The sequence below is a fragment of the Carassius gibelio genome, chromosome A3, assembly GCF_023724105.1.
Source record: "Carassius gibelio isolate Cgi1373 ecotype wild population from Czech Republic chromosome A3, carGib1.2-hapl.c, whole genome shotgun sequence".
Taxonomy (NCBI): domain Eukaryota; kingdom Metazoa; phylum Chordata; class Actinopteri; order Cypriniformes; family Cyprinidae; genus Carassius; species Carassius gibelio.
The window spans coordinates 24,332,563-24,348,339 of record NC_068373.1 but is presented as its reverse complement, the minus strand read 5'-3'; the positions used below and the strand labels follow the sequence as shown (position 1 = coordinate 24,348,339).

The following is a 15,777-nucleotide window of genomic DNA, read 5'->3' as shown; positions in this document are numbered from 1 at the left end:
AAAGCATCTCAGCCTTGGCATGGAAAAAAGCACAATGTCATAAGACATGATTTCCCATATTGAATTTTGAAGAGAGTGAATAATGGACAGATAATCATTCTGTAATCTGATTTGATGTGTTAAGATAAATACTAGTGCCAGTCGGAGTGGCCCGGGGCCACCGTCCACCTTGTGAGTATCATGGAGACACGATCTTGTTGCTGGGGGTGTATTGTTAGTCTGAGAGGAGCGAGATCAGCAGATAACCTTTCCACTGTTCCCACTACGCTTCATTAACTGACCGAAAGTATTCAAGTTCTCATTCTTTTATTACTATGAAGTTCAAGGCTTCATCGTTCATATGTATATGCATGTATATATTATTTCTCATTTTGAGTAAATATTGAGTAGGCTATACATTTGGATTTTAGCTTGGCTGGTTTTAAGAAGGTCTTTGAATCTGACCAGTTAATCATATATATATATATATATATATATATTCTGGAGATCATTGGAGGGAGAGGAGGGACGTGGGAGAAAGTTTGGAAAGGAGTGAGAGAAGGCAGAAACTAAATGAGAGGGACAGAGTTTAGCGGTCTTGGAGGAGAGGAGGATACTCAAGGAAATACTACAGACCAGGACCGCAGCAGCACTTGCCTCTCTCTCTATCTCTCTCTCTGTACGCTTATGGCTCCTGGGCTTTCTCAGTCGTAATCTCCAAGCGCTTGAGTGGGTCCTGAGGTAACGGGTCCTGAACATGAGGCGGCTGAAGGAGACTGCGTTCTGCGCGATACTGCCGCTGCTTCTCTCTCTCTGCACCACAACGACGCATGCAGGTAAAGTAGCCTACATTTAAACTTCAACCAATAGTTTTTAACAGTGCTTTTTTGTTCTTAACATTTTCAGAGTTTGAAAGCTTAGGTTGGCACATACTTATTTCCTGTGCACTTGTTACAGATGCCGCTGCGAGTCGATAACCCGTGCTTTAGAAGTTGCGCAGCATGTTTTGTTATCGTGTGAATTTGCGGGAATGTCGCGTGTCTCTTAGAGTTGTTTACCTCAATCGTTTTATTACGAGCTCTCGTGAATGTGGAGGAAGCTTGAGATAAATGTTGACCATGTTCCGCTGGTTTGAACTTGTTCAGTGGGTATAAGGATGATTGACAGCCTCTAATACAACTTTAAGATTTTCTAAAAAGCCGGTTTCCAACACACTTTACTTTAGTTTATACTGTATATTGATTTTTTTCCCGTGATTTATTCGTGGTTTTGCAGCTGTGTTTAGTATTTAAACATGGATTGCGCCTTATTTATAACAATTAATATAGCTTATAATGTCTTTTCTAATAATGGAAGCTGTTTTTTTAACTGAGTTTGGGAGTTTTCGGTCATACATTTTCCATTAATCAAATTTACATGCTCAGAAATGTTTGCCATCCCCATCACAACCCTGCCGAACTCCACCCTCTTTTTATGTAAACAATTAGACCGTTTGATGTGAAATGTAGCTCCATACACCATCTGGGCAATCTTTCCATTAGAAGTATATTGGGAATTGTGTTAAAACCCTCATTGTCCATTTTCTTTTTCAATGGTTTTGGTTATATTTCAAATTAAATACACAAACTTGTTGATTCAAACTGTAATTCTGTCATTTAACATCCATTATCCTGAACAAAGTAATGCATAAGTTGTCACCTCAGGAGGGTGGTGGTCCCCTCTAATAGCTTCAGCTGATGGTGTTACAATTCACAACACTTGCTGTGGTACTATGTTTTTCTATTATACCCATTTTAATTGCTTTCACAACTCTTTTGTTTTTAGAAAGCTCTATTAGGTTAATTGACCTAACAGGTTTAATTACCTGACTCACAAATATGGAATAGTCAAGGAAGGAAATTCATGTTTGAGTTTTGACTGTCATGTAATGTTTGAGTTTACACGTGAATCATGTCGGTTTGCTGTGAAACAGTTTGACATTGATTTGAGATATAGGTGAATGAGTGCTTCCTGACCCACTCCAGCTGGCCACATATGTCAACACCATAACCCAGATCAGACTGCATAGAAGTGGGCAGTTTCACCTGAACACTTGTTTTGATGTCAGAAATATGGGTGTGCCCTACATTAATAATGTATTTTTTATGCAAAAAATGGTGTTGGTCTTTTATGTAGTATGTGACAAATAATGTAGTTTAACTTGATGTGCTAGAACAAATTAAAATTAATATAAACTATATGGACATATATATATATATATATATATATATATATATATATATATATATATATATATATATATATATATATATATATATATATATATATATTACGGAAGTTCTAAGCGGCCATGCATTATAATTTTTTTTTCCTTTTTGTTTTCTCGTTATAACGACTTAATTTTCTCATTATCTCGACATATCGAAAGTCGTTTTCTCGTTATAACGACTTATTTTTCTCGTTATCTCAACATAATGAAGTTCGTTTTCTCGTTATAATGACTTATTTTTCTCGTTATCTCGACATAACGAAAGTTTGTTTTCTCATTATAACGACATGACAGTTTTACTGTTGCTATAGTAACGAACTCAACTTTGACAGGCATCTGATGGACAACCATGCAGGCGCTCTTACTGTAGCCTATATTTCAGCAAATTTAGCTTCGCCTAGGTAATAACATCTACGATACTGTATATAAATAAAGGCTGATCAATCACTGTTGATTTTTCCAGAGACAGTACAACGAACGTTTTGTTTTTGTAATTAACATGTTTAAATGGCAACACCGCGAAATTAGAGCTGCTTGGATTAAACTCACTTTTCATTTTCCCTTTATTTGAATTAAAATTATATATAATTTGTAATTTGTAGTAGTCATTATATGATGTGGCAGATATCATGTGTGTTACAAGCTTCTGTTTGAAAAGAGCGTCCATGTGTACATGTAGTGTGTGTGTGTGTGTGTGTGTGTGTGTAGAAAAAAACAATTACAACATTATAGAACAAAACTGAATTAAATAAGCCTATGGATTTTACATATATATCACATTTCTCATTAATATGGTTAACAATAAAGATTAGTAATAAGGAAAAGAAGCACATCAGCCTACATCGTTAAATCCCGTCCTACTGTAGATAAACAGAATACAGTGATGTCAACCTTGGTTTTGATAAGCAGTTATTTTATGACACAGAACGCGTTGGTGAAACTCATGCATCTAGCAGGAACTTAATACACAAAATATTCATAATGATTCAAGCATATTTAACATTTATGAATTAATTAAATGTCAGTAATGAAGACTGCAAAAATTATAGCGATCACGAGGAAGGTCCGCGTACAGTAAAGTGTATAGTATACAGCACCCCATCAGTTATATTCAGGTCTATAGTGCCACCTGCTGGCGCAGTTTTGTAACTTCTTAGAGAAAACTAGTTCGTTATAACGAGAAAACGAACTTCGTTATGTCGAGAAAACGAACTTCGTTATGTCGAGAAAACGAGAAAATGAAGTCGTTATAACGAGAAAATGAACTTCATTATGTCGAGATAACGAGAAAATTAAGTCATTATAATGAGAAAACGAGAAGAAAAAATATTATAATGGCCGCTTAGAACTTCCGTAATATATATATATATATATATATATATATATATATATATATATATATATATATATATATATAATATATAATAATAATAAAAAATACACAACAAAATTACTAGAGATCTGACAAATTAAAGTGGAAAATATAAAGTAAAATATGATTCAAAATGTTTATAAAAACTATAATAGTATCTTAATGATACTAAAATAACTGCAACTAAGCTTCTGATGCTCACATGTCCTTTAAAGTTAGGTGTGTAACCTATGTAGGCTTATACATTTTTCCAATGAAACCTGCAAATAAAGTTTTAGAATTTTCAAAAATTAACAAAGGAAGCATTATGATATAAAATAGATATTTATTGTTTCTAGATCACTAATTAACTAAGCAAAGTAACATTGGATCACTTGACTCCGTGCACAGGCAGTGGAGATCGAGTTCATCCAGATCATCATTTTACACAAACAGTTTATGTAAGTAGCTTGAGTGCTAGTGACATTAAAGCAAAAAGTGGACATAAAAAGAGGACATAGATTTAATTAATAATTGCAATGAATTCATTGTATATGTTGATCAGGTCATATAAGTCAGACTTTCTTAGAGTATTTCTGCAGAGAAGATGTGAGATGTGCAGTCCCAGTGGTATCACTCCTGTCTGGTGCAGCAGTGGTTTCTGATATGACGGAGCAGGATGTGGTTAGTTGAGTCAGCTGTCGGGTATTTGATTGCCCCAAGAAAGTCTGGTGTTAGTTCATGTGTTTAACTTTAGGACTTTGCAGCCACAGTGTGTTGTCATGTCTCACATGGTGAACAAAGGCATTTTTTTCTGTTTGGGATTCTTTCCTCCCTCTTCCTCCCTATATTTATATTCAGTCGATCTGTCTCATCTTCAAAAAAGGCCTTGAGTGCTGTGGAAGGACTATTTCTTATGTTGCATCTTCTCTTTATGTTTATCACATGTGCCTCGTCCATGCCTGGTCCTTGCCATCCCCAAACCTCACCTTTCACACAGCCTGTTTGGGAACTCATGGAGCATAGCAGCCATGCATGTTCCTTTTGAGCCAACTGAACAAACAAATACACGAAACAGTATGCATGAGGATATGTAAAGACAAGAGGCCAATAAGGATGGGAGATTCCACTCAAAAAAGCCCCAAAAAGCCCTTTCTTACTCTAAACAGACATGCCTCCCTGCTGCTGAGGAACTTGGCCATCAGTGCTGCTGTGCGAACTGTGTCCTCCATCCAGAAACAATACAAACATCTGGCTCACAGAAGCAGAGCTCCATCCTCTTTTCTATATGACTTAATACTGTATTTCGTATCAAAGGCCTTATGATCTTTCATGATTTAAAGATCTTTCTTATGATTTCTTCAAATAAAGTCCCCAAGTCATTTACTTTGCCGCCATATTTGTAACCACCCGGAAAATCAATTTCTAGACATGCAAGTGCAGCACTTATATGTTTGAATGGGGGAAGGCTGTTAATCAAAGTATGATCCCCAATAACATATTTCAAATCAGAAATAAAATCTAAAATTCATGGTAAAATTTGTATTTACAGGCTAGCCCAGTTGAGCAGGGGTGTCCAAACTTGTTCCTGGAGGAACACTGTCCTGTAAGGTTTAGCTCCATCCCCAAATAAATAAACCTAAAACCAGCTAATCAAGGTCTTCAGATAAGAAACTTCCAGGAAAGTGTTGGAGCTTAACTCTGCAGGACATTGGTCCTTTACGAACAGGAATGGATACCCTTGTTCTAAAGTAACCCGCAGTTGCTTGTTGGGACAAAGTCAAAAAAAACAAAAAACACCCTATTAATTTACAATAATACACTTGAAGCCACTATGAAGGGAAACCTTTCACAATCTCAAGGAATTCCATATCATGTTGATACTTATTGAAATGACTGGCTTTCACCAATGAAAATTGAACAGAGGTAAATGTGACTAAACCTTTAGTTACAGTTGCTGTACATTATTTAAAGCTTAGAAACTGCATAATACAAAGCTCTGTCTGGTCAGGGGAGGGTCTGCGTGTTTAATGTGTATAATGGGGCGGTGTTCAGCGAGGGACAGAGGGATGCAGGTATTACCTTTGTGGACCTGCTTACAGTGGACCTTGCTGGATGTCTCACAGTGAACAAATACCACAGAACAAACTTTACAGGCAGAAGAATGTGTGACTGATGTGTAATGATGCTCAGCTCTTTGGCACAATAGTGCCGTCCACTCAGTAGTTCCCACACTCTAAGTATGCTGGATACAGTACAGCGGTCAGTGCCCACAGTGCACAGTTGCAAGTTGCGGGAAATGGGGTGGTAATAAACAATCTCGTTCCGTCCAAACTGTGCTATTAGAGGAGCTTTACTCTTAGAGGGAAAGAGTTTGCTGCTGCGGTGGGGCAGCTTCCAGTTTTTTTTTTCTAACAGCCTTCTGAACGACTTCCAAACATCAAATCTCAGTCACGTTTATGTTCCAAGCTCTCAACATTTTTGTAGAGCAGTTTTTGCATGTGTTCCATTTAGCATTAGTCCATTTGGGAGATTAGAGGTTGATTACTTCCACGCTAAAGCAATCATCTTATGCTCACTTGGAAAAGTATGAGCAAATAAAAGACTATGTTGAAAGACAAATGAGGTGAAATCGGATCGGACACAACACAGAAGGAAATCTGAGATTTTAACTGTGTTTTGTGCTTGCCTAATATGGAAAGAGTGTTAAAGTGTGTAAATCGAGATTGACTGTGGCTGAGGTGTGGTGAGCTGAGAGCGTTTCTGGAGTGCCTTTGGCCATGTCTAGGCTGCATTGTCCTATCTCTCCTCGCTTCATTGCTTCTGCTGTCTACTGGGTTTGGCTCCAGGCCCCTTGAGGTCAGGGGTCAGGACCAGTAATTCAATTATATCCAGCCTCAGAAGGGTGTTAAATGTTGTTTTTCACAGATTTAGTACTCTCCAGTTGTAGGTAAAATTACAATGGTGTTCCATAATAAGTTTCATAATAAGCAAATGTATATTAGTTTGTGGTCTTATGTTTTGAAAATCTCTAGAGAGAAACTGCCGGACTGCCGGAGTAATTCTCATGGTTTGGTAAATATTCCTGTGGTTTTCGAGTCAATGTGTCTCGAGTCAGACTGATGAACACTAAAGGGAGTTCCCTCAAATTATAGTTTATTTTACAGCTAATAATTTTTCCAAGACTCCTATCCCAAGTGAACTGCTTTCAGTAAATAAAGACGCAGGACAATGTGAGAACTGTGGAGACGGCAGGAACACAAGGTTGATGCTTAAAGGATGTTCATGGCTAGTGCAGCCAGTATAAACCACAATGTATCATGTTGCAGATTTTAGTGCATAGAGTGTAAACATTAGATCAGTAACAATGTTTTAATAGAATTCAACCAAAGCACTGCACTGGTTCATTCAGAGTTTAATTGGATAGATCGGAATAGTAATCATATAATATACTAAAAATAGTACAACCCAAATTTCGGAAATGTTGGGACGTTTTTTTAAAGTTAAATAAAATGAAAACTAAAAGAATTTCAAATCACATGAGCCAGTATTTTATTCAAAATGGAACATGAAAAATGTTTCAACTGAGCAATTTGACAATTTTATGGACAAATGAGCTCACTTCAAAATTAATGCCTGCTACAGGTCTCAAAATAGTTGGGACAAGGGCATGTTTACCATGGTGTAGCATCTCCTCTTGTCACAACAGTTTGAAGACGTTTTCCTGGAGTTTTGGTGTTGGAATTTGGTCCCAGTCTTGCCTGATATAGACTTCCAACTGTTGAAGAGTGCATGGTCGTCTTTGACATATTTTTCATTTACTGATGTGCCAAAAGTTCTCTATACTGTAGGTGAAAGATCCGGACTGCAGGCAGGCCAATTCAGCACCCAGACTCTTCGTCTATTTTAAATGGCCTTGGCCCAAAGGACACGACAGCGCTTCTGGACCACACATCACACATGGCTTCCTTTTTGCATGATAGAGCTTTAGTTGGCATCTGCAGATGGCACGGCGGATTGTGTTTACCGACAGTGTTTTCTGGAAGTATTCCTGGGCCCATTTAGTAATGTCAATGACAAAATCATGCCGATGAGTGATGCAGTTTCGTCTGAGGGCCCAAAGACCACGGGTATCCAACAAAGGTCTTCAGTCTTGTCCCTTTTGATGATGTTATGCACTGTAGATGATGAGGTTTGCACAGCCCTTGCAATTTGATATTGAAGAAATTGAAGACATTTAAAGTATTCCACAATTTTTTAACACACTCTTTTACAGATTGTGTCCTTTGCCCATCTTTGGTTCTGAGAGACTCTGCCTCTCTAAGACATCCCTTTCATAGCTGATCATGTAACAGACCTTTGTTGCCCTAGTGCCAACTTTTTTGAGGCCTGTAGCTGGCATCGAATTTGTAATGAGCTAATTTAGTGGATAGAAGTTAAAAATTTCTCTATTTAAACATTTATTATGTTCTCTGTGTTCTAATGTGAATAAATGTGATTTGAATGTCTTTTAGTTTTCAGTTTATTCAAATTTAAAAAACCGTCCCAACATTTCCAGAATTCGGTTTGTACTTGCCATGTATGAGTTGGTTCATAGTTTTGTTTTTCCAACCTCTTTTGGAAGCCTCCTGCGTAGGGAAAGAGGGATGTAATGTAACAAACTCGATGAGAGATTTTTATTAAATTGATAACCTTGTGATAAAGAAGTACACTTTGGTATAAAGTTATGTATTTAAGTGTGAACTGATTGCATTGTTTTTGGACAAAATATCTTCCTTTGTGTTGTGCATAAGAAATAAATTCTTGCAGGTTTGGAAAGATGTGGGTGGGTGAATAATGACAGAATTTTCATTTTTTGGGTGAACTATCTGTTTAGAACAAGTGCTAGGTGTACACATAAATGTGTTTATGGGGTGAGTAGGTTCACTCATCAAGCATTCGAAGTAATTTGCATTTGCTACAGATTTGAATTTGTTCAGCAGCTCTTTGAGGTGATGCTGGAAAGCCGTCTTCACTTTATAAGCCCCAAGATTAAGCATTTTGAGATGTGCCAGATGGCCACACCCAGACAGGTGTAACATAGCTACAGGGAGATCTGTGAGAGTAGCACTTGGCTGAAGCGTACAGGTGAATAAAACAAACAGGTACTGTAGCACCGCCTTGGGTTTCACAACCTCTGATGAATGTAGAATTTGTCGAATTGGCTCAGGTTTGGCTCTTGGCGGATATACAGAGCATCAGCATGTTGCTTCTGGATTGGTTCCGGATATTCAACATTGCGTCCATCCACCTGCCCCAGGCCTCTTCATGATGCTGGTGGAGGAACATTCCCTAGATTTCAGGAGATTTCAGTAGAAAAGGGCCTACTTTGCAAAGGACTTGTTAGCTCAGGGTTTATAGTGGGCATGTTTATTTTTTCTTTTGCTATCCTACCACTGATGCCATTGTAAACACATTGCCTTTGTGCCCATTTAAGGTCATTTGAAGGCATAATCATTTCCCATGCAATATTTCAAACATTGGTATTCTTACAGTGCTTGACTGAATATTTTAGTTAGTATGAAATGTTATTGGTTCAATGTCATAAAATGTATGAATATAATTTATTTTGTATTTCCTTAAGAAATAACATGACGGTCTGCATCAGGGATGCTTTGTTTTGAGAGCATTTGAGAATATGTTCACTATGAGCTGGGTATCTTGGGAATGTGCTGAAAGAATTCTCACTAAGAGGAGGCATTTCTCCTCCTGTCCTCAGACTATTAGGCCACTGTTATTACTGTCATGTGAATTTCTCTGAAGTCAGAGAATATTTTAACAATGACATTTAGCAGATATTTAACAATGCTCTCTGTTTTACTCATTCCCTTTAGAATTTCATTCCAAGTATTTGGTACACAAGTTATATTGTCACTTTGAGCACAAGGTACCTGTATTATCTCAGCTGTTAGAGGGTAGATATGACATTTCAAATTGTGACATTGCAATGTGACACACTATACATCATCTAAAACTATTGTAAGCAACCTTTTTGTATTGTATTATTTTCATGTGTATAGTTTTTAATGATGTGTAGAGTTTGAACATATTAACAGAGAAGATATGTCACTTTACAGGATTATAAAATTACTTTAAATTTTTTTTTTTCATTTTCTTTCTTTTTTTTCTTTTTCCTTTTAATTTTCAAGAGATAAATGGTGATGGTCAATAAGATTTTGTAATGTGCTTATGTTCATCAAGGCTGGAATTATTTAATCAAAATACAGTAAAACTGTATTATACGACAGTTTTCTGGTCCTCGAATCTGATTGGCTGAGAGGTCTTTCCACCTATGAGATATTCACCATGATATCAATATCACCGCAGTAACCATTTTACCATTTCTATCACTCTGCTTGCAGAATTTCTCACAGTGAGAGATTCTTTGAAAATTTTAAAGGGGGGGGGGGGGGGGGTGAAATGCTATTTCATGCATACTGACTTTTTTACACTGTTAAAGAGTTGGATTCCCATGCTAAACATGGACAAAGTTTCAAAAATTAAGTTGTACGTTTGAAGGAGTATTTTTGTTCCCAAAATACTCCTTCCGGTTTGTCACAAGTTTCGGAAAGTTTTTTCTCTGTGTATGGCTCTGTGTGACGTTAGATGGAGCGGAATTTCCTTATATGGGTCCTGAGGCCACTTCTGCCGGAAAGAGCGTTCGCTCCCGTATAGCGAGGCTGAGCACAGACATTTCACTGATCAGAGCGATTCACTGATCAGAGCGAGAGCGTCGCGAAAAGTCACAAAAGAAGTGTGTTTTTGGTTGCCAGGGCAAGACAACCCTGAACAGATTACCAAAAAAAAAAAAAAAACAGCATTAAGGGACCAGTGGATGGAGTTTATTTTTACAGAGCATCAACGTTGTGCAAGTGTTTTTGTTTGTTCCCTGCATTTCGAAGATGTTTGTTTTACAAACAAGGCCCAGTTTGACGACGGATTTGCGTATCGTTTATTTCTTAAGGATGATGCAATCCCAACGAAAAACGGTCACGATCGTGTGTTGGAAACGCAGGCGGTGAGTAAAACTGCTTAAAATATCTCTGCCTCCTTGTTAGTGCGTCCCCCTCCCATGCCGGAGACCCGGGTTCGAGCCCCGCTCGGAGCGAGTCATTGCTGCTGCTGCTTTCGTTCAGTTTCAGCCTCGGGATCTGATTCTGGATCATAAATAAACAGCTGAATCTGACTGTAAGCCGTGGGTTGTTTTGGATGATGGTTTTGTCCCCACGGTAATGTCACAGCTTCCAAAAGCTCTCAACGCAAAAGCCTACTCGCGCTCGTAATTATTTAGCTCCGCCCACACGTCACGCCTCCAGCCGGTCGTGTTTTTCCGGGAAAAATCGGTACAGACTATCTTTCTCTTATGAATATAATAAAACTAAAGACTTTTTGGAGTTATGAAAGATGCAGTACTACTCTATAGGTACTCAAGATTAACAGGATATTGAGTGAAAACAAGCATTTCACCCCCCCTTTAAAGATTTGAAATAGAAATCTATTGTAACTTTTGATCCATTTAATATTTCCTTGCTGATGACAAGGATTTGTTTCTTTCAAAAAACGAACAAACAAAAAATTCTTACCGACCCAATCTTTTGAACAGTTTTGTACATTTTTCAAAAGATTGTCCGGGGCAATTTCTTGTTTTGTTTGACTTTTGGATTGGACAGCAGTCAGAATTATGGTTTTAGATGAGATGTCTGACGTTTGCAAGGCTGAAAGGTAACATCCTGTGATAATTGGGCCTATCCTGACGCAGATTACATGGCTGCTCAGTCATATAAACACCACTGACCTACTGACCTGTTTCTGCATGCACTTATCCATTTCACCTCAAACTGATGGACTTAAACCAGTGAACATTAAAGGTGTCATATTATGCTTTTTTTAAAGATCATAATCTTGTGTATTTGGTGTAACAGAATATGTTGACATGCTTTAATGTTCGAAAAACAGATTATTTTTACAATACTGTACATTATTGTACTCTCAAGCGCATCGTTTTCTACATAGTCCCTCCTTCCAACAAGCGCAGTGTGCTCTGATTGGCCAACTGAAACAGTGCATTGTGATTGACTGAACACTGCAAGCACTTGTCGGAAATGTAATGTTGGTTGGTAATCGCGAGATTTATCTTTCTAAATAAATGTAAAGGGAGTTAATAATGTCCTTAGTTTTACCATCAGTTCAAGCCTGAAAGGGGAACGGAGTGGTGTGACAGACACAGTGATGAAGGTCCTATGTGTTTGCAGTACACAAGCCACGGACGGTTAAGACAACTGACTCCACTGTGTGACCCTCTCTTTCTCTCACATACGCGCGACACGCAGAACTCTGCATTTGAACATTCAACAGCAAATACTTAAACTAATAACAAAACATACTTACAGTAGCTGATTCAGCTGTGGGCGTGTTTGAATGAGCCGTTTAAGGGGGTGTGGCAGAGTCTTAACTTTGATAAAGAATATATTTTTTGATTGGAGACTTTAGTCTTTGCAACTTTACAGATCTTCTTTATGCACCAAGAGCTTGTAACACTCCAAAGAGAAAGGAAAAATTGAAATCGCATCATGTGACCCCTTTAACGGATGTGGCTAAGTTAGGTGGCACGTTTATGCATGTCTGTGAGGCAATAGCCATTGAACCGAAAACTTTGTTTATTTACAAGGTCTGTGTAATAAATGGCACAGCATATTGACACAACCCTGTCTGAAGTAGTTAAATGAGTACCTGATGTTTTCCATTGTTTGTGAGTCTCGCATGAATTTTAGCACTGTGTTTTTACTAGTCTGTTGCCATGCTTTGGGGCAGCCCAATACAAAGGCATCTGCTAAACAAATAAATATTGCCATAAAATGCAGTACTGTTTTTTTCAGGCAGGCAGTTGGTTGGCATGGACAAACTTTTCCCACATGTTTAATCAACAGATGAGAGAAAGGAAGACCATGGAAATAGGAGGCTCAATTTAGGATCCTTGTTTCAGCTGACACACATGCCAAAAGTTGTGGTTAGTCTCATTATACCTGTGCAATTATAGATTCATTAAATCTGTAATTCAATAAAGCATCAATAGCAGTTATTTTTAAATACTACAAAGTGTTTTCTTACAACATTCCTGTGAATATGTTTCAAGGGATCGTAAACATGAGATAGTGGAAGTCGTGGAGACATTTCTTTTTTTAAGTGAGTCGCTGGCAGCTGTCACCTGTCAGGTGTTTGTGTAACTATCTCAGGCTAGACTGTGTGTCATAACTCTATCCCATAATGACACACCATCCATAACCAGCTGTGGCCTTGATTTGAACGTGACTGCATCTTGAAGCTTCCAAGTAGATCGACACACTTAGACTTAGAGCTGGCTGCAGATCAGCAAACTTACAGCAGCCAAACTCTCAGCTTGTTGTTCGAACTTGCTGTGACCCAAAGGGGATTGGATTAGTGAATAATACATCTGCAGGGCCATAAGGCTATAGTCTTGTGCTTTAGATTTCTTGCAGTGTTCTTAACTAGTATTCATTCGATACTGATGCATGCAACATCAAACAGACTTTTCAGAACTTCTTTGCTAAGCACCATAGTTTATTAGCCAAATCGTACCCTTTTGAAAACTAAGTGCACTTTAATAGTATTGAATATGCACTTGTATTGTACTTCAAATCAAAACTGTGTTGGCAAATAATCTAATATTAATTAAATAAAAGACCACTTAAGTCTACTTAAGGAGAATATACTTTCATGACTATGTAAGACTTAATTGCACTTTGCAAAATTGTCAGATTCATTTAAAATAAGTGTTGTTTATATTAAGTAATTGTGTTTGAATCTTTTGTCATGCTTTTAAGTCAACACTTATATTTTGATGTATTGACTAACATATTGACACACATCTAAAGCAAATATATTTTAAATGTACTAAATTGTTTAATAAGTGTACTAATAAGTTTATCCATAATACATTTTCATTCATTTACAGTTAACATGCAGTCAAGTGCTTGAAAACATTTCATTCAGTTCATACTTAAGTACATTCTTTTAAAGTATTTTTTAACTAAAGTATTTTGTTATTTCTGTAATAATTATTTCAAACGTCTTTTGTTGGATTTTTCAGCATGGGACATTAAGATGCCAACTCAGATTTTATGAACTTAACATTCTGCACTATTAATACCCCACCTCTTTCAACCACCGACAACTAAAATAATAAGTCATCCTTTTCAAAGTAAACTAAAGTGTACTTTTTCACTAAAGAATTCTGTTTATAGCAGCCTAAAAAATGTAACTCATTTTTTTTCTCTCTCTCTCTCTTTTGTGTACAGCTAATCTGATCGATGTATTACGGGTTCTGGAGCTGTCTGAAGACATGGAGGGAGTGTCAGTAGAGACCGGTCTGTGCACCGAACGAAAGGACACATCAGAAACAGACGTGGCTTACAGGATAGACAAAAAGATTCAACTCAGTGCCCCAACTAAACAATTCTTTCCAGGTATGGACTCTTTGAAACGTACTTTCACAACCCTGCAAGCATTTGAGGCCCTGGGGTTTTTTAAAAGCGCAAATTCTACACACATTGTGTTATATGTGAACGATGCTTTGCTGTTTTCTTCATAGATTCTGCTTTCCCTGAGAACTTCTCTCTGATGACCACGGTTAAGGCTAAGAAAAACTCTCAATTCTTCCTGGTGTCTTTGTATGATGAGCAGGGAGTTCAACAGCTGGGGCTGGAGATGGGCCGATCGCCTGTATTCCTCTATGAAGACCACCAAGGCCAGCCAGCTCCAGATCTCTACCCCATTTTTAAGAAAATCAATCTGGCTGATGGGAAGTGAGTGTTTTTTATGCATTCCTAGTAGCCCTGAAGTGACCTAGAGTTTTCTTTACTTGTAACCGATGAGATTTGCTATTCACAGCCTATTTTACTTCTATAATCTGATGTATTTCATAGCGAAACAGGATACATGTTGAACTTGATGACTAAATGGGACATTGCTAAATAAATGCCTGAATTGCTAATATAGCTAATAATACGTATATTGGTTTCTGGTGAAAATAATCCAATAGCCAATGACGTCAATGGAATAGGAAGAGCATGTTATACATTTACATTTTGATGAATAAGTTAGATTAGGAACATGTGTTAATAAATTCAACAGGAATCAGAATTAATCAGCTTCCACTCGCAAAGTAAAAAAACCTTTTAGCTACCTAATGCATAAATTAAATGGAGATCGCGTGAGTACCAATTTCGCATTAAACAACGGGTATTCATATTCATTATGTGTGGTCAGATTTAATGTGATCTGCTGCGATAAATTTGTAGATTGTACCAGATAGTAATGTGAATATGGTTGCGTGTAAATGGTCATTCTTTGTTGGCATATGGTTTGAATGATCTGATCACAAGATATTATGGACTGTGTTTAGACTTGTATTGATCTTTAATCAGATCATCTGAAATGGATGTTAATACTAGGTGCAAGCAGAGACAAGTGAGAACTTTTTTGTCAAATAGTGTTGGAAATACTTAGTATTGCCACTCTTATGCACTGTGAACCGTGCCTTGCATTCATAAATACATTATTATGAGTAGACGTATTCCAACATGTATAATCGTTGGAGGATGAGGGCTATTTTAAAGTGTGCCTCTTGCAGAATAAAATTTGTTTTTTCAACTAGACTCCTGATCTGGCTATGGTACCATAGCATCACAGTGTCCATTTATAGAACGCTCTTTCACATGTAACCGACCCACAATCCACCTCTAATAGCCATGCTCCTGGAACAGCAGTAAATATCACTTTTAGCCCTGGGTTAGTACTGTGATAAAGCTCTGCTGTTGTTGACACTGATTAACCCTGCTGTCATCTCTTCTCAGATGGCATCGGATAGCCTACAGCGTGGAGGGCAAGTCTGTTACACTGTACCTGGACTGTAAGGAGGTGCAGACGCTGGAATTGATGCGTGGAGACAGCCCTGTGGTCAGCACGGATGGAGTCGTTGTTTTTGGAACGCGGTTGCTAGATGAGGAAGTTTTTGAGGTACGAAACATCAGACATCTCATACAAGAGCATGTTTTACCCAAATAGATCAATTAAGGCAGGTTAAGGTTTACTTAAAGCAAGACATGTGAAGACATTATTT

At 37.7% G+C, this 15,777-nt stretch overlaps 1 protein-coding gene across 1 annotated transcript in view; it reads left to right on the top strand.

Annotated features, from left to right (window-relative positions):
- The first annotated feature begins 581 nt into the window (after nt 1-581).
- The window catches only part of LOC127952941 (collagen alpha-1(XI) chain), a 49,266-nt gene continuing 34,070 nt past the window's right edge, over nt 582-15,777 (top strand). The window contains exons 1-4 of the mRNA XM_052551876.1: nt 582-815; nt 13,955-14,122; nt 14,248-14,461; nt 15,512-15,674. Of these exons, the coding sequence (XP_052407836.1) occupies nt 737-815; nt 13,955-14,122; nt 14,248-14,461; nt 15,512-15,674 (624 nt within the window). The 5' untranslated portion in view covers nt 582-736. The remainder of the gene's footprint in view (nt 816-13,954; nt 14,123-14,247; nt 14,462-15,511; nt 15,675-15,777) is intronic.